This window comes from Streptopelia decaocto, assembly GCF_964273445.1.
Source record: "Streptopelia decaocto genome assembly, chromosome: 20".
Lineage (NCBI taxonomy): Eukaryota > Metazoa > Chordata > Aves > Columbiformes > Columbidae > Streptopelia > Streptopelia decaocto.
Genome location: NC_138675.1, coordinates 4,734,809 through 4,754,230, shown reverse-complemented (window position 1 = coordinate 4,754,230; position 19,422 = coordinate 4,734,809). Strand labels below are relative to the sequence as shown.

The following is a 19,422-nucleotide window of genomic DNA, read 5'->3' as shown; positions in this document are numbered from 1 at the left end:
TGCAAACCACAGTATGGTTTTCGCCTTCTCTCCCTTCCTCTGCATTCCCATTCAGAGAATGCAGACACCGAGCTAGCTCAGATTTTCCAGTGCTGCCCTTAAACATTGCTCAAAGCACCCCAAAACAAACAGGTCACAGCTCGCTCAGCCACTCGTTTAGTTCACGTTTTCACAGATCTTTGGCCAGAAGAAGGAAAATAAACAGTAAGCCATCCTGCCCCAGGGGTAGAGAAACTACAAGGAGCTCTCAATATGTTATTTTTCTTTAAAGATGGTCTAATTCTGCCGGGAGCTGTTTGCAGAGTGACAGCCACTCTGATAATCGGGAATGGTAAGAAAGGGGAATTCTCTACCGTGGTCTTTAAACTTCTTCCCTGAACTTGAAGAAATAATCTTGACACATACAGAAATCAAACAGGACGTGTATGTTTGCCATCAGAAATCCTTTATCAGATTAAATATTTGCTTACGGCAGCTGAACGGCTTGAATATTTGCCCGTCACAGCAAGAACCTGGTAACAACATTCGTAAGGTAGAAATTGGGACTGGAAAAAAATCCATGAAAGGAGAGAGTGTGATGAATTAACTTCTCCTTGGGCTTTCAAAGCAACTGTGGGGGTACAACTTCAACAGTCGAAATCCTGCTGGAATTGGGCAAAGAACTGAGCCAGTAACAAGTAAAAAGAGACAATTTTACAAGCACATTTTCAATTTTAGCTACAGCACATATTAAGCTTCTTACATCTGCTCTTCACCCCAGAGACATTTGCCTGAGGACATTAAACTTGTCCACCCCATGGTAAGAGCTCCCACACGTGTGCAGGGAACTATCTCCACCCAGCCCAAAGCTGGATCCTATGAAATCCCGCTATCTTCGGCAAAAATAATTAAGAGGAGAAGCTTAGTTTCCAGGAAAATAAATCTGCTGGAGAACATCAGCAGTGAGCTATAGAAAAGCGCTGGTCAGACGAGGAGCTGGCAATCGGCCACACTGCAGAATGCTGATTGCAATGCTTGCCGTAAGGAGGTTTATCAGGACACATCCCACAGCATATATATGTGCATATATATATCTGAAAGAGTGACATTAGCAGCCTTTTTGCCTGCAATTTTGGGAAGGAACTGCATGTTCAGTCAAGGCTAATTCAATACCATACACAGTCCTGAACTACAACTGGGCCTTCGAGGTGAAATAATAATTTAAGTAATGAATTATTTGCCTGTATGTACATACTCTTGGTGTCATCTCTGTAACTGTTCTTCATGATGAGATAGTAGTGGCACAACCAGAAATCACTTACGATGCTCCTCTGCTTTAGCAACAAGAAGATTTATCCTTTTCTTGCAAATAGATGGTTCACAAAACACAAATTTTGTAGGTTTTAAGTAAAACAGACATTGTCCAACTCCTGTACTGCAGAACCTTGGGTCACTCCTGAAGCCAGGGATCATCTGGCACAATCAGACTCGAGGCTTGGCAAGAAGACAAAAAAGGAAAGAAGGAGAACAGGATTTTGCAATGACCAACATCAGAACCAGCAGTACTGGTAAGTAACTGGTAAGTAATCAGCAGTACTGGTAAGTAGTGTAGCAGTGGTGATAGTGTGTGTACGTTAGAGGTGAACTCACCAAGTTCTCACCAACTCCTGCCTGGGGAAAGCACCTGCCCACATCAGCTAGTTAAGTTTGCAGCGAATAAAAGCAGATATCCCAGATGGGAAGCAGCGTGCAGCCCTCCTGTCCCTTATTCAGTTGGGAATACAGCCACAGTCCAGCACCACTTATTGCACAGGGGGTCTTGGCTGCATCCAGCCCTGTGAGACAGCCAACATTTCAATCTATTCTGAGGAAAGTTAATCCATTCACACAACAACTTACAGAGCAATGCTCAGCCTGCCCACACCGCAGGGCTTTTTCCCCCACAATGACTTGATTTTCTTTATATGGGCAAGTCCTGGGATGGCACCAGCTCTCCTCAACATTAGTCCCACCTACCTTACAGCCTGGCCTTGTCTGGAGAAAGTGCAATTTGTAATCTCATGATTACACAACATCTGTAATCTCACATAGCCAAGAGCCACAGCCCGCAAGGTCAGCTGAGCCTGAGGGAAACAAGACCCGTGTACGCAATTCTCAGAGCCCTGTGCACAGTTCATAGCAATAGGCCAATAAAAGTGAACTACAACAACGCACATGGGTGAACAGGTTGCTCAGACTCATGGAAGGTTTACATTTCTATACATATAAAAAAAGATAGGAAGAGGATCGTATCTACAAATAGGTAGGAGGGATTTGTCTCTCTGTACATGCCTTAGTCTTTAAGGTAGACACAAAAGAAACCTGAAGGAAGATCTTGCAACCGTTTCTCATCCAAATTCTCCAAGGTGCTGAGACCCACCACGACATGCCAGCACAACATCTTGGTAAAGAATAAAACTTTATTTGGTAAAAGTTGGAGAAAATGTCTAAAAACCAAGCAAATAAGGAGCTATAAATAAGGTAACACACAACCTCCAAAGAGCAAACAAAAAACCACCCCTTCCCCAGCTCCAATACAATGTGCCCAAAGCAAGAACCGAGTGCAGCCTGTGCTTGAGCGGAGGACTCGCGGCGTTCAGACACGTGCGGGCACCTCCTGCTGCGGGGGCGGGATGTCCTTGCGGGACGCCGGGTGGCACATCCAGGGACCCCGAGCACCATTGGAGTCTGCAGAGTTCAGATTTCCCCAGGAGGCAACAAACATGCGGCACCACAAACCCTGATGATGATGACCCCTGACCACCAAGGAGGAGGAATAAACCATCAAGAGGAACCCTCCGTCAGCACCACAAAAGCAGCGTGTTTGGACACTATTTTCCGCATTCAAGTGAAGAACAGGAGCCGGTCTGGAGCTCCCTGGAAGGCCTCACACACCAGGACTGAAATCCATGCCCAGGACAGTCCTATTCAGCAGCTACTAAAGTTTTCCTGTCACCGTGATATTTGATCATCCCAGAACTCACAACACATTTGGCCTTGTCAGACAGAAAAGCAACACCCCAAACAATTAAGATGTAGAGTGGAGGGAGAGGGGAAGGAGGGAAGACCAGAATGTCTGAGTACAGCCAAACAGTGTCTTCCAGAGGATCCCGGGCAAAGTTCAAGACCAAAGCAGCTGGTATCTGCATGCACCTCTTCTGTTGGCTCAGCCACTCCAGTGGTGCTTCTCCCCAGGCTGAGTCCCTCTGGGATGATCCCGGACCTGCTAAAAACAAAGCAGAGTTCAAATCCAGGACTGGCCCATCTTCCCACGGCCAGCTTGGTCCTGAGCCAGGAGAACAGGCTGGTGCAGCTCCAGGCAGGGACATCATCACTTTGCGGCAGCTGCAAACAGCCCCGATGGACCCATTCCTTAAAGCACAGCGAGGTACCCCAACCTCAGCCACCTTCCGAAACATCTGAGCTAAAATCCTGCAGCCCATGCCTGGCAGGAAAGAATTCAGAGTCATCTTCACAGAGAACAGGATGTGTTTTGATAATGTTTTTTTGAGGGGGTGGTTGTTTTTTCTGTGTTTTTGGTGTTTTGCTTCCCCTTAAGCCAAGTCAGTGACAATTTTGTTTCCTCTTTTTGGCTCCAAAGGCAGAGGAATAATTGGAGCGCTAAGTACATCTGAACTGTGCAATACTGAGGAAATGTACGTGTGCATGGGGTTTTACATCAGAAGGAGCCACTAATTCCTCTTCTTCAGCTTTCGCCGGGGTCCTGTCCTTGTGGGTCAGACAGCACCGGGGTCTGTTTCCTCATTTTACAGGTTTGAGTAACAGACACGCAGGGAAGGCGAGCGGATGGTTCTATAAACGGTTTCACCCAAAGGAGCATGATGGAGAGAGCTGCTGACGGCTGTTCCCACCCACTGTGCACAGGCAGGGCGGGAGGGAAAACTCATGCTACACCTTTACCGAGAACGGAATCCACACCGAGATGCGACAGCCCGGCTCAGGTGCTGGCAAGCAGAGGTTTCGTCCGTTCGGGACCTGGCACGTCCTTGTCTTTGTGGGGTTCTGGGCGCTGCCAGGAGCTGTTTGATCTTTGCAAAGGCCAATCCAGCTCATCGTAGCAGCAACAGCAAACGGAGGAAAACAGCCGAGTCCGGACCACCCGCGTACAGAGGACGAACATGATGCAGTTGGCACCTCCTTGGAACGTGTTACCGATTCCCTGCAAGGGCAAGAAGAAGAATTAACCAGTGCTGTTCCTACAGGCACCCCCAGAGGAGAGCAAACAGCGTCAGACCAGCTATAATACTGCCCGACAGCCAGCAGCGTCCACCTAAGCGAGAAAAATAGCTCCAGCAATATCAGCCTTGCACCCAATAGCAGCCCAGACGGCTGTTGTGTGTTGCTGTTTCTGTAGCCTGGTGTAGGGGAGCAGGCTGAGCCTGCAGAAGGACAGCCAGCCAGCACTGCTGGGCCGAGCCTGCTTTTCCTGCCAGCAGCCGGCATTGCCCATCACTTTTATTGCAGTTATTCTCTGTAGCCGCTAGATGCTGCTGAAATATTAATAGCTCTTGCTGAGCATCCCAGACAGGGAGCAGATGTTTTGCAACACACATTTTTAACTGTACGTGCTCTATCCTACAACAAAAAAGCGATATTAAGAGTAACAAAGCCTTATGTCCCTCCCACATCCTCCTTCTAATGTATTTCCTGGCAAATACTTACATGCAGGACAACCAGGACTGAGTTTTGCACTGCAGGGGAGTTACAGAGGGTCAGAACGAACCGCACGGTGCTCCAGATGCGGAGGATGATAAAGATGATTGGGATGAGGATCAACTTCTTATCTGCTACCGAAGTCCGGGGCTGCAACGCAGGTGCTCTTGAGAGGATGGGGCGATACTCGGAGAGATCTGCGTGCTTGCGTGGATGGCGGGAGACAAAAACATGAACAAAAACTGCACACACGGGACATTGAGCTCCAGGGATTCTTTCCAAAGCAAACTACATTTTTGCATCTTCTGGGAAGTTAAAAGTGACACGGTTATGAGCACCAGTCTTCAGCCCCATTCTGCCCTTGCTAACGCAAACATTCCTGAAGCCAAGGAATAGCAAATAAAAGATATCTGGGCCTTATCAGAGTCCCACTAAAGCTTTATATTAACAAACATCGTAGTTGCTGAGAAACCAGGTGGCAACAATATAAAAAACCACGGTGCTCCAGTAAATAGTTTTGCTGGTCCCGTGGCCTGGCCCCCATTGCTGCTGGAAAACACTTCGTAAATACGCAGCTAAGGGTTTGGCCTTGGGAAGGCCTATATATATATATGTATATATATATATATGTATACATGTTTGGAGCAGTCTGGTTCATTGTTCTCAAGCTATTCAAACTTTTGGCTTCTACCATGGCCACAGCCACCAAGTTCCACATGGAATTCACAGCCACATGAACCAGTTCTTCAGTATGTTTGTGCAGAATGCTGCCTGATTTCTACCACATCCTGTCAGCAAACGGCTTCCATCGATTTAGACAAGCCAGCAAACCTCCCTGTACCAGCACATATAGACAAAAACAGGGATCTGTGCCCTGGATCAGGGTGGTTGGAGACATCCTATGGCAGAAGCTACTGGGTGCACTGTGATTTCTGGATGGGGAGGAGCAGGTCAACACAGCACAGAGCAGCTGCTGGGACACGATGCTGAACATCAGTATGCGTCTGGTGCCTAATGCTGCAGTGCCCAGACTCCCAAATGGGGCTCCATGCTGCTAGTGCAAAATAGGTATTCATAAGCAAACTATCATTAGAGATCATAAAGTGACTGAGGTTAGATAAATCCAGATGCCAATCTCAGGCTTGGTACAAGCGGAACTGTGGAAGACTGATAAAAGCTGAATTTTGTCCTTCACATCTTGTTTAAATTTGTACTGTAGTGTTTACATTTCGCTCATGTACATCCCATAACCCCTTAAGTTTTCAAAAGGCTTTTACAATCTCCTTATGCCAAGTCACCGTGTCCCGATGCCGCGGGCGGCTCAGTCGGGTGTACCCACCTCTCCCAGGGCTGGGTGCATTTCAGCGGGATATGAAGCAATTCCTGCCTGTGTCGCTCTTAAACATGCAAAACTCAGAGCACAGGAGGGTATAAGGACAGAGGAACTCTGCAACCTGAGCTGAAAGCTGCAAAATACTCACCGCTCTATTAATGTGCTTCTTGATGAGAATGTAGAGCACCGGCAGAGTCACATAGGCCAGTATCTCCCAAACCTTCCCCGCTAACAACATCCACAAGACCCGATCCTCTGCATCCAGGTTGACCCAACACCAGCCCACGGAGACGTTGGAGGCGTCGTAGCCGATCTTCCTCAGGGCCACCGCCGCCACCGTAATGCCAAGGGGGACCCCCCAGCTGAGGGGAGAACACGAAGAGCAAGGTTAAGCCAGGAACATTCTCAGTTTAAGTCCAGCTTTCAGAACACGAGCAACCGAAGCCCACGGTCTGATTCCTGTGTTGCACTTGGCACATAAGGATCCACGATTTCGTTCCATCAGTGGTTTTGTTTTTAAATGGAGGTGCAGTCAATATTTTGGGAGCAAAAGGATAGTTTCTGAAGGACAAAAGGCAAGTTTCTTCCTGAGGAAAAGCACTGGCAGTAACAGCAACAAAACTAAGAGAGCAAACTGGAGCCATATTCACATAATTCGGAGCTGTGTTTTGGCTTTGGCTTCTCTCTCAGCAGTAGAGACAAATATAGGGAAGCATTTAGAAGAAAAATAACTGTGGTGACACACATGACTTAAGTCGCTCAGCACCTTGGGCTGCCCACAAAAAAGCCATGAGCAAGAACTGAAAAATTCCACGAGCCCAAATGTAAAAATACTCAGTGCTTTCTCGGGAGCTGTTAATACCCAGGACTTTACAGGCCTGCCCAGCCTGTGATGTACAACTCACTCGTTACTCCTCAATGGAAACACTCCCTGCATCCAACCCAATGCATCACCCGCCCTTCCCATATTCATCCTCAGAGAAGGGTTCTGTGGGTCCTTAACAGGGACAAGGGACACTGAGTAAATGGCACAAACAGCTCGGACTGAGCTTCCAGCGTAACCCCGCTGGTCCCTCCAGATGCAAAGAAACCAAAACCATCTCCACATCGCTCTCGTTACCTCCCTGGTTCACGCTTCTCTGTCACCCACAGCCTGGAGCAGGGAACATGAGAAGGATCTTCCTCCTAAAAACAGTCTCTGTGGGCAGCCAGCAGCTGCCCAGACCAGATCATCCCACATTCCACAGCCCAGCTGAAAAAAATCGGAGATAATCCCATGATATGAGATCTCAAAAATACTCCATTTTCTACTCTTAATGTCTGGGTTCACCTACTCACAAAAGTCAATATAATGCTGTAAAAAAAAAAAAAAAAATCAGTGTCAACCTTTTAGCATGTTCAAAACATTATGTTTCAATGTTCGGTTCAGAACAGCCAGTGCTAATCCAAGCCGGTGCTGTTATTTGAGGACAGTCCTGCTTTGGGAAGCCCTCCCCGTGCTATTATCAGAGCAGGCTTTCTAAAAACATTCCGAACATTGCCACTGCCATAACATTTTCTACACAACTCAAGGCTCATTGTGGCAAAGACGGTGATTTGCGTGGAAACAAGGGTGAGGATTCAAAGAGATTGGAGTTTCTGTACACTTGAAGAACGGACCATGCGAGGGTGAAGAATTCAAGAGAACTGGCACTTCCTTAACGAAACCGTGTTGAGGGACGCAAGCACCAGTGAGTCCTGCACCGAGAAAAAGGAACTGTATTAAAAACTAATTTGCCTAAATAATGATCTCCAGAGTGACCTGAAACTGAAAGATCTGTATGAGAAGATAAAGCCAGATCAAACTCCTAGGTATAGACATCAAATAGAACAGTGTAAGTACGTACAGACACGCTGAGAGAGCCCACAGTAGGAAATAACGGATGAGTAGGTAAGGGACTTCAAAAAAATCTTCATATATCTAACTAGTAAAAGGAAGAATGTGGAAGAAAACTGCCACACATCAGGCAGGAATTTGCACTGAAATAGTGTATTGGATTGATTACAACCAACACCAAGGACAAAGGATTACAAACTCAGCATGAAGTTAGAATCTGGATAGTCAACAGACATTTCAGCGAACTTCTTCATCTCCAGTTCAGTAAACTGGAAAGGAGAACTGAGACCAGTGATTTGGTTTTTCTAAAGAAACCCCAAAATAACAGATTCCTAAGGACTAGAAAATATAAATGTTTCATATCCGTCTAGAAGAACGGAGGAACAGAAGAATCAGAATATTATACAACCAAGGCATATGTAAAGACCAGAAAGAAAAGGATCCAAGCTAATGAAGAGTTTGCAAACAGTTTGCAGTGCCAAAGTGCTCAAGTACTCCATGGACATGTGTGCATATATACATGTATATGCATAGTTATGAACACAATATATAAGATATATATATATATATTTATATATATTTTTTGAAGTGTATATATGCTTCTAACCATCTGCATATCCTGACCATGAAATGCGAATACTTCAGAGGCTGACAGCAATTGCTGTCAAAAGCAAAGCAAGAAACAATCCCAAGGTGGGTTCTGGTCCATTCCTCACCCTGAGTTTGGACCCAGTACTCTCACAGCAAAGATGATATTACCCCGGTAAATGATACTTGATATTTGGAAATCCAGAACAAGTGAGGTAACCTGGAAATTCACACTCTGGATGCCAGAACTTGCACCTTACAACTACATAAATATTTTCAGAGCTAACTGTGAGCTTGCTTGCAAAGCTGGTCTGAGCTCAACACAAGTTCAAACCAAACCCAGAGCCTGTAGTTCTCTAGTGGAGCAGTAGAAGAGGTGGATGTGTTACCACATGAATGAACAAGGAACGAGCCTGTTTGACAGGTTTCACATCCAGCGTGACATCCTCATTTCCCTAAAGAGTAATTTCAGGTACTGACTTCCAACATATATTTAGACAGCTCCACTCAGCTAAAGAACAAACAGCCTCTGGTAATACTCAGCATTAAAGGAGTATTCATTCATCTATACCCACACTTGCCCCTCATGAGTAACTGCTTGTGAAGAGGAAACATGCATTAAAAACTCCATCCTGCCTTGAATCCCTTCCAAAAGTGTCTCTCAGGATGACTTCACAGAATGGTCACTCAATGACTGCATTAGCAACATATAAAGCGAGGAGGGGGGAAAAAATTAAAAAATTAAAAAATATATATATCTACACATCCCAGGTTCTTGCCTAGAGAAAAATGCTGGAAACTTATCTTTAAATCCTTAAAGCATCACCCACCCTTTGCCATTTTTCCTTTTGCCCTCTCCTCCCCCACCTGCCTTCTGTACTCTTATCTTTTGGTAAGGGTTGCAGCAGCTCCTCTCCACATGGCACGAAGGGATTTTCGGGCTAAGAGCGCTGCAGAAAAGCACTGAGAAGCGTGAGGTGGAGCCATCTGCAAGCACCATGTCCTGGGTGTGATTTTATGATTGAGTGCTCAGGTAACAATAAAAGCGCAGGGAAGGAAAGGAGAGGATGTGTCACAAGGGGATGGGCAGAGAACAGGTCCTCTCTTGTTTTCTGGCTTCTCATACGGATCATAAAGCAGGAGGAAGGTTTGAACACAGAACAGGAGTCACTTACAACGCAGGAACTGGCAATAGATCTTCGATGAAAGCCATCTATATTAGCCCTTAAACACAGCAAGTGCAGCCAATCCGTATCCGTACATGGCATTTATTTTGACTATGAAGAGATGACAATAAACCCAGCAAACCCACCCAGAGGAAGCTGCCTGAACACCCTCTTCCTCTGCTGCAAGGTCAGAGCAATCTTCAAGGATTTTTACAGTTTTAAGACTGCACAGATTACAGCCAACATTATTTCAGTGAATCTGCCTCTTTCTTTCCACACTTCATAGCCGATGAGGCTGAGAAGCATGAAACCAGATGGAGAAGTTACAGATAAAGATCACACAACAGTGATTAGCAGACAGGAACATGAAGAATAGGCCAGATTTGCATCAGGTCGTTGATGCAGCCTGATGCAGACAGCACGCCCATGAAGAAGTCAGACTCCTTTTTCCTGTTCTTTAAGCAACATGTGGTAGTTCACTGGCACTCCATCCTCTCCATCATTCTTATAGTGCAATTCTATCCACTTGAAGCCAAATAACCCAAACTTCACTGTCTCACTGCATCTTATTTTAACTGTACCAGCACCTGGGGCTTCCTCAGGCTGTCAGGCAATAATTAGAAGAGGCAGGGCAGGAATTGAGGTTCCTCTGATTCACACCTGGCCTTGATGTCTTTTGCTGGCCCACCTTTCCCTGGACTCAACTCTGGCTCAATCATCTCCCAGATTATGCTGTTTGAAAATGTATTGACAAATAATATTGACAAATATTTGATTAAGCAACCAAAGAAAACTCACTACTTGCCCTGACTTTTCTTGGTTTTAAGCAGATCATTCCTCTTATAATTTATTGCAAAAGCTTGGCAGCACAGAGGACTGAAGGATCACTGTTTTGCTCAGCACATGATTCCACAAGCTCAAATTGCATAATTAAAGCTTTTACTAAACATGATGTGGAAAATCAGCTTGCTAAATAGCAGAACTGAGGCACAAAGCTACACTGTGGTCTGTTTTGTCTTGCTTTCAATCAAACACACCAAAACAACCTTCAGAGTGCTTTTCTAGCAGCCTCCTCACTTGTCGGCTACATTCTTCTATGAGTATTGAATTACAGCAACCTGCCTGGGCAGAGGGGAAGGATCTGCAGAGCAGGCTGACACGGGGAAAACAGGAACCCATGGAAGCAGATCCCAAACACAGGAGTTTTAGCAGCAGACAGGTATTGCAAACACAAGTTTCATGATGTTATTTGTAGGAGGGAAGGGAAAGCAGAAGCCAGGATTTTCAGAGTCACTATCTCTTGCCAGAGATTTTTCTATGTGACCTTAAGCAAAATTTAAGTTTTCTACGTCTCCATTTCTTCTCTTAGGAGGGAGAAACACAAGCAGGGCTAGTTAGTTAAACGACAGCAAAATCCCCGTTTAAAAGGAACTTGAGAAGGACACGCTATCCTCAAGAACAGAGCAGGTGACTCGAGCAACCATCCAAGCGCTTCACCACGGAGCGGGACACGGTGGCCCCTGGCGCAGGGTGGGCACCCATGGGGTCCAGACCTCCTGCTCTCGCGGGGACACGGGACAGCACCCACCTCACGGCGTGGAAGCACCAGAGCAAGCCTGTGCCCGTGGGCGAGCCCCTCACAATGGTGATGTAGAGGTAGAGGGCGATGGCCATGGTCCAGAAGAAGGAGCTGGTGTTGGAGAAGGTGGACAGGGCGCCTTGCAGCACGCAGTCCCACGAGGTCCTGTCGAAGTCCTGCAGCACCCCGTAGAAGTAAGAGAGGGCCGAGAGGAGATCCGCCAGCGACAGGTAGAGCAGGAGCTGGCGGGGACGCGTCCGCAGCTCCGGCCACAGGGCATGGGTGCAGACCAGGAGGCTGGAACCCAGGAAGGAAAGCACGCAGGACACCAGCACCACCACCCGCTCCGAGGCGTACAGCTGGGTGGGGGGCAGAGGCCCCGGCATGCCGCCGGACGGGGACAAGGACACGGCGGCCGTCCCGGCAGCGAAGCGGCGAGGGAGGGAGAGCCAGGCGGGGGGCGGACAGACAGACACCCGCTGCGGGGAAGGGAAGGGATGACAGGGCAGGAGCGAGGCGGGGCACAGCCCGGGAGCCGGCGGAGCAATGCGGGGCTACGGGAGCCCGGCCCGGCCCGCCCCGTCATGTGAGCCCGGCCCCCCCGGCTCGGGTCCCCGGAGGAGATCCCTGCGGCTGCCCGGGCTGGGAGCCGCTCCCGCCGGGGCGCTCGGAGGGAACCTGCGGCGTCCCCCACCGCCCCGAAACAACTTCTGTGCATTAGAAACAAACCAACCAACCCGCCGTGATCACCTGGTGCAACGTGACAGAAGGAGCCGATTCAGCAATAAAAGCTGGTTTATTTTAACTGTTGTCTCCCAAAAGGCACAGCTGACACCTTCCCCGAGGAGAGGGCACAGCTCCCAGCCTGCCCCGGCCAGAACTGCGTGTACCGCCGTTCGCAGAGCTCCCAGGACACAGAGCGGCTCAGACACCCAGGAGCACAGATTACCCGGCCAGCAAACCCTCCCCAGGTGACACCCACGCTATCTTTACCTTCCACGTGCTTTACTTTGAAACACGCCAGCATCAACTCTTGCAGCGTCCCTGTGAAGCAGAAGACGATGAGCAGACACAATCCAGTATTTGCTATCATGTGGTAGGAAAGTGCTTTCCCCTCTCCCTCCAAAGAATTTACAAGTCAAAAGCTTATCCTCCTTTGCCTCCAACTTGCCCGATACTTCAGCGGCTTCCGCACAGACAACTGGTTCCTTGTACCTTTGACGTGGATTGAGATGTGCTGGGTTTCCTAAGGACACTGTTACTGTTTCAGTGTCTTGTTCTTTTACACTGTTTAACCATTTCCCAGCTCCCTGGCCATGAGGGATCCCCGCTGAACCCAGTTGTTAACAAGGTTTATTCTGCCCTGTACATCCAGGTGCCTTATCCCCCATCCAAGCTGCTCTCAGCACCCTGAAGCCGTCTTAACGCACCCTACAAAACACACCTGACAAACATCTTTCAAAGCCCATACTGTTCAGTGTTTGCGTATCACTTCCAGGCATGGCGCCCTTTCAGTTTCACACTCCCACCTCCCACACCGAGAAGCGGTTCTTCTCAACATTTTACATCACTTCTTTTGATCAGTCTTGTATTTAGAACAAACAATTTTACAACTATGTACAGTTGTAACTAGTATTCGAATGAACTCTAGTTTTACACTATTGCCACTCCGTAACTAAAAATTCTTACTGCTTTTCATTTTCTTGACATCTGCATGTGCAAGACACCCCCCACCCAGCATCCCAGTGACATTCCTGTCACCCTGATATAGTTACCTTCCAACTGCAGGGTACGGTGCAGCTGTCTCTGCCCAGACACACATTCCTACCTTCGATCCTATGGAATCTGCAGTTGTCTGGAGAATAGAAATATGTGAAAACTGCGCAGAGATACATGACAACTCAAAGGTGTGTGTAGCTCGGAGGAGAGAGAAGGAAAAATCTAAGCCACTAGCTTACCATAAAGCAACATACAAGCTTAAAATTCTCCTTTGAGAATTTCACCTTTGGATGCTCTTAAAGCACAGGGCCCTATTTCACATCACAGCTTCAGAGCACATACGTGCAAAGAAGACTCAGCACCATTTATAGCTGCTTGTTCCCGGTACCCAGCCAAGAGAACCCGAGCTCCCTTTACCGCATTCACTTTGAGGCCACAGACATAATTACAACAGAATCATCTCGCTCCACTGCTGGCATAACCAGCCATCCTCACAAGAGGTCACTGCTGTTCCAGGCAGTGATGTTTGTCCTGATCTAACAGGTGCTTCTCCACCATATCTCCATCTCTGATGAAGGCAGATAGTTCTGACACCCACAGACGGACCTTGGTCACCTTTTGCCCCCCCTGCCTCATGCCCACAGCTGACATAGAGGCAGTTTCAAGTAGGAGCCTGGGAAAAAATTAAGAGTCCAGTTTCATCAAACCCATTTAAAAAAAGTAGATGTGTACAGAAATACTAAATAACCAGAAAAAAAAAAAAATCAGCCTTTAGAGTCTCAGCTTAGGCAAAACCCCTTTAATGGTTCAGTTTTCAAATCACCATACATTTCCTTGCGAGAAAGTCGGTCCAACTGTTTCTTGAACTCATTGGCTTCTCAGGGCTCAGCCTGGGGGCAATAAGACCCCAACTCCCACCCCCTTCTCTAGGAATGTAAAATTAAAACACATCGCGCAAAACGTTTCACTGGTGCAGATCTGCGTAGCCTGGCTATTCCCATACAAAACACCGTGTATAAGAGAACATCCAGCCGAAAGGTAACAGACCTGATTCTCTGGAAGCATAAACCTAACTCTGGAATTGTAACACGATAGAAGAAGCCAGAGAGCAGCTTTACCAGCACCCCAGCTCTTCATTTCCAGGAGAACCAGACCATTTCCTAAGCCAGCAGCTGATCCCGGGGTTCACCGAAAGGCAGCCGGGGGAGCGCGGTTCAGAGGCTCCTGAGAGAGGCAAAAATCCTGTTTGTCCTTTGTTGCCTTTTCTAGCATGTGACAGAAATCTACATTTCTAGCAGCCCTGGTGCAGATTAAGGACCTTATCCTTGACTTCATTAACCCCATCTATTCTGGTTTGGATAGACACTAGTACAGACAGCTTTCCATATAGCATTAATGAAAGACATCTCGGGCTGCTCAAGAAATCCAAAATCATCACCTTCACAACAATTTCTCGGTAGCTGCCCCTTCCAGACGACAACTTCTTCAAATAGATTTAGAAGAACTGAGCAAAAATCCACAAGAAAATACACTCCTTATGCGTCTACTAAGAACACTAGGCAACAAGACAGTTAAATATGTGCAGACACTGTAGCTGAGTCTCATGGCTTTTCTTCTCAGAAAAATACTTTTCGGAGATTTGAAAGGGTTTATTTGGCAAACACAGGGGTCAAGACAGCTGCGTGACGAGAACAACGAGGTACTGCCATGTCAACTAGGAGGAATCTGGCATTGACACGTGAGGGTCACACTGCAAGTCTGGTGCAGTGGGACCATTTTACACATGGAGAACAGACTTTCTAGAAGCAGAATTGAAATATATTGAAGTAGCCAATACAGTAATTTGAAGCTATAAAGAATATGTACAAAGCAAAATTTCATAGTTTTATGACTATTCTAGGCCCTCTGGAATTAACAAATGCTGTCTGAATTCCTATTTTATTTTGATTATGCAAGACCAAGTACTGTGACTTTCTCTGCTGCTGCCACGTCCAGATTAATACGCACCCTTGTTCTGCTTCCCCTGCCTCTGTTGTTCAGCATCCCACAGAAATACGCCCCCCCCCATGCAGACAGGGCTCCTTTCAGCATCTGACGACTAATCCTGGCATGTGAGCTGCTCCTCCGACCTGGCTCCTCATGATTCTTAGGAGACTGAAATATGCGGTCCCCTTATCTTCTTCAACCAGACCAACATGACAGGCAACCACTAAGAGTAACAAATTTCCAGCTGTTGGCAGGCTTGGCATTGGGATAGAACGGCCCTGAGGCAAGTGTGACAGTGTAAAACCTGCTGGATTTATGCAGCCTTCCGTGTCCCATCACCAGTGCACCAGAACCACAGAGCACGTGTACACAACCGCTGAAAGAGAAAACACTCATCACCCACCCCAGAGCACTGTACCGGATCCATTTAGCTTTGCTTTCTTCAAGGAGAGATGCCTCGTCATTTTAGGCAGTTTTCCAGTAGCACCAAAAATGTCTAGTCGGGCTGCATAGATCACACAAGAACTCAAGCCAGGAGCTCTCAAAAAAGCCACAAGCAATGAGAATTTTTTGCAGGCAGAATGTAGTTACACCACTGGAATCAAGCCAGCACAATCAATGTATTAAAGTGTGCTCCAAGTGTTGTGGTAGTTTTCCATTTCAAATTTAAATTAGGAGTTTAACATGGGCTATATGTGAGAAATAGTGACTACAGGCGAGTTGCTCCCATACTAGGCCCAAAGCCAAGTTCACTTGTCATTATCAGCCTGAGGTTGAAGCTCAGATGAATCCTTCCTAAAAACAGCCCCTTCTCCCAATATCGAGTGTTGCAATATTGCAGCGTTACTAACAATATCTTACTCTCGGGAAGATGTGTGTGGGAAGGACAAAGAAAAAGTAACTTGCAACATGTTTATCTTCTCTTTCCTTGGTCTCTCGTCCCTGATGCAGCGATCAAGCGTCCTGTGGCGTTTCTCACGTTACCCCTGTGCTCCACCAGACACCCCAGGGCAGCACCGCACAGCTGGGCAGCATCCCCGCCTGCATCCCCATCCACCTCTCGAGCCACAGGGATCTGCGGCAGGCCCAACAATGTGCAGCACTTCTAGGGCAGTATACTTGCTGATTGCTTCCTTGACTATTGCTCACAACAACCAGCTAAGACACTGCCAAAGAAACACTCACAGCTGGCATCGCGCAAGGAGGGAGGTTAGGACAGGTTGTTCGAGCTCATCCTTTCTTCTCATTCACTGAAGGCAAGAGTCTGGGGACAAACAAAGACTCCATGAAGCAACAGCAGCAGTTCTAAAGAAAACAGCTTTCAAGCAAGAGAAGGCTCAAAACCATAAATTGCCCCTTACCCCCAGTCTTAGTTAAGGCCTCTAGGAATTACAAATATTAACAAGATAAACCCAGCTTACTTGTCTGCAATCGTATTTATCGCAGTGAGTTCCCACGTTTCACACAACAGCACTCAAGCAAGACAGTGGAACAATAAAGTGTTTCCAGATGCTTAACAGTTTAAGACACAAAACTTTCAGCTCCTGGGGGTTTCACTTGACTGCACAGCTCTGCTCTCAGGTCACACATATGATATGTTAGAAAGAGAACTCACTTGGAATACAATCATCTGCAAAATAAATGAAAAAGGGAGCAATACTTACTTATAATAAAGCCATTTGAGTTTTACAGGGGGAATAGCCTGAGATACACAAGACAGGGTGTTATCTGGCACTCCTGCAATCCTCAGCTCCTGGAAACACATGAACATGTAAGACACAACCTTCAGGGCAAAGCAATTCCTTAACCCTTGCATCGCAGCCTCACAAGCAGGTTTATCACTCAGGTGGCCTCTTGTGCAACATACGTGTGTAAAGGTAAAACGTGCTGCATGGCTAGAAGCTCACTGGCTTTCTTCAGCCTCTAACTTCTTTCAGTGATCCCCTAGTAACACTATATCTGTATATTCTGTCCCCCCTCCTATTGCACCAGGTTACAAGTTCGAAAACTCAGTGTTTGGATAGCAAGACAGAGAGAGCCAAGACTCATTTTTCTTGCTCTCACTCTGTTTCGGTCACATTAAAACTATATTTTTGATCATCCAATAAGTATCAGAAACCTGCCATTCTGCAAAGAAAGGCACAAGCACCAAATGAAAGAATTGAAACACTTTGAACTGAAAAGCAGAGGTTAAAATTCCAACCTCCTGGCTATCACAGAGTCTCCAGAATGGCCAGAAATTGGGTGCGTATGTTTTTTCAAAGGACGTACAGTAACCCGAGACAAACCTGTTTGGTTTATTGCAGGAGCCATGAGATAAAGTTCAGTGGTTTCTATTGTAGAGGATGACAGTGCAGGTGATGGGAAAAGCTCGTGCCCTCTATATAATATCAAAGGAGACTGACGGAGGTGAAGAGCTGTAACTGCACATCGACCAAACCAGCACAGCAGAGAACAACAATACGCACCAGGCACAGCGATAACAGAACAAGGTTCCATTCCTGCATCCCAGGAGACAGCACCAATTAATTAACAAATCACTTCTTGACCGTAACCTTCTCACCTGAGGAAAAAAAAGCAAACAATTCCAACACATCAAAAGTCAAGACTTGACAACAGCACCCACCTTCTTGCCCTGAAAATGTGACCCAATCTGGAACCAGCCGTCTTGTTTAAACAATGACCTAATCATCCCTCCAGCATTTCCCATCAGGATCAGAACAAACCAGACTATCTCAAAGGCAATTAACAGGTCAGGGACAAGCACAACTATAGGAGAGCAAAACAATCTGGTACAGAAGAGGGAGATACTATAATACTTCATCTTTCATCCTCTTCTGGGGACACACGGGACTGCAGAATTGCTGTTTTGGGAACTGCAAAACCCTCCTTTGAGTCATTAAAAATTAAGCATGATAAGGCCAGGGAAAAGATGTTTTGGGGAACAACCTCGTATCTATGCAGCAGGATGGTGATCCTACTTTTAATATTTCAAATCATTTTAGCTCCGCTCTGCTGTTTGCTACCTAGTGCTTTAGGAAAGGAGGTAACTGTTAAACACTCCGGGGGAACATGGAGCAGCAAAACCAGCCTTGTATTCAGGCCTCACAGGAAGGGCAGCCCCAAAAAATCCATGCCCAACACCCAGAGTAGAAAAGAGGGAGTGCCACATGCCACATCAGCACCGCTCACCTGCATCCAGGGAAAACATCCCGCTCCAGGGAATTGTCCACAAGGAATCAGCCGATAAAGAAATCTCTTCTCTAAAACCAGCTGGTGGGTGTGAAAGGTGGGAATCCTCTCCTGTTACGGAAATACGGCATTCCAAGAACGGTCAAAAGCCCTGCCAGGCAAGATCTGCAGCAATCATTTTGTCATCGCTGAAATATGTGATACCATGAGCCTCGTTTAATTAAGCACATTGGTTTCAAGTTCATTGCCAGCACTGTGTCATCCTCCTATTGTCAACAAGTGGAGTTTTAAGCCGACTTAGTCACAAGCCTTGAGCTGGTACCTGAAGAATTATAGTGAAACTGGTGGGTGAAGCTCAGCAACAGCAGAAAGTTTGACCAAAAAAAAAGATGAAATGACAGTTTTCACACTTCAGAAAGATTTAGGTTCAAAGAGACTCCTGGATATCAGCTAGTTCAACTTCAAAACTAAATCGAGACGCTCCATGTCTTTTATACAGGCTGTTTTAGTCAATCCTATTTCTAAACCCCAGAATTAGAAGGAATGTCTAGCTGAGTCTAGTATGCTTGCTAGGACGAACTGGTGGCCTAGAGAAAAATCATCTTAAAGCTGTACCAAAGCTCCAGTGGTGGTGGCAGAGCAAGAACAAATCCTCTCCTTTCTCTCAAAGGTGTCAGTCTTTCCTATTATGAACCTTCAGGTAGGAGAGAAAGCATCTTGCCTCTCCAAATACAGTCAGTTTTCCTGACTCATAACCTTACAGACAGGTTTCCCTTTTTAAGATAAGAATACATTTCATAAATTCTGACTTGGATTTGATACAGTTCCTATGATTTGTGGACCCTGGGGTTTGGGTTAGTCTCTCCAAAAATGTTCAGACTTGTGCTGTATTATCCCATCTTCTACTGTACCTCCTGCGATATGCTACCAAGTCAACCAGAAAATGGCTCTAGGCTGTGACTCTTAGCAATGCTTATTGTTATCATCATGTTTCTCCCGTCACTTTCTTCTCTTCCCTAGAGCATCCTCATTCCCCAAACACAGGACAAGCTGCTTAACAGCTCCTCTTCACCTTTTATTATTAGTCAGAAACTCTCCGTATGAAATGTACTGCCATGACCCCAGATAGGAAAGATATTTAGCCATTTCTTACAGGTCTGTGGTAGCAGATGATGCAGCTGGCAGTGGTACCCGCGTCCACCTCGGCTCCCAGGTGACCCCAGTTCTCGCTGCTGGACCCGATGCACCCCAAGCGCGGTGAGCGGAGGCTCCGGAGCGGTGCAGACACCTG

The 19,422-nt window shown here is 46.7% G+C and overlaps 1 protein-coding gene across 8 annotated transcripts; it reads right to left on the bottom strand.

The window, feature by feature from the left end:
* Positions 1-144: 144 nt before the first annotated feature.
* On the bottom strand, positions 145-18,274 carry GPR157 (G protein-coupled receptor 157). 8 transcript variants are annotated; one of them, XM_082069641.1, is made up of 9 exons: positions 18,132-18,274; positions 17,408-17,502; positions 16,361-16,569; positions 16,125-16,203; positions 11,244-14,177; positions 6,174-6,387; positions 4,702-4,896; positions 3,940-4,198; positions 145-3,241 (listed from the first exon to the last, which is right to left on the bottom strand). In XM_082069641.1, exons 5-8 carry the CDS (start codon positions 11,618-11,620, stop codon positions 3,977-3,979), a joined length of 1,008 nt encoding a protein of 335 aa, XP_081925767.1. In that variant the 5' UTR covers positions 11,621-14,177; positions 16,125-16,203; positions 16,361-16,569; positions 17,408-17,502; positions 18,132-18,274; the 3' UTR covers positions 145-3,241; positions 3,940-3,976. The 8 variants fall into 8 exon arrangements, 7 of the variants coding, with proteins under 7 accessions (XP_081925767.1, XP_081925772.1, XP_081925769.1 ...); XM_082069646.1 differs by lacking the exons at positions 16,125-16,203; positions 16,361-16,569; positions 17,408-17,502; positions 18,132-18,274 and having other exon boundaries at positions 11,244-12,278; positions 13,010-13,089; positions 13,193-16,078; XR_014185766.1 differs by lacking the exons at positions 16,125-16,203; positions 16,361-16,569; positions 17,408-17,502; positions 18,132-18,274 and having other exon boundaries at positions 145-1,473; positions 1,630-3,241; positions 11,244-16,078.
* Between the last annotated feature and the right edge of the window lie 1,148 nt (positions 18,275-19,422).

Excerpts from the sequence above, each read along its gene's own strand:
- GPR157 (XM_082069641.1), bottom strand. The coding sequence starts at position 11,620 with ATGCCGGGGCCTCTGCCCCCCACCCAGCTGTACGCCTCGGAGCGGGTG. Across the intron at positions 4,897-6,173 it reads AGAAGCACATTAATAGAGCG|CACGCAGATCTCTCCGAGTA; the intron begins GTGAGTATTTTG and ends CATCCACGCAAG. Across the intron at positions 4,199-4,701 it reads CAGTCCTGGTTGTCCTGCAT|GGAATCGGTAACACGTTCCA; the intron begins GTAAGTATTTGC and ends TTGCCCTTGCAG.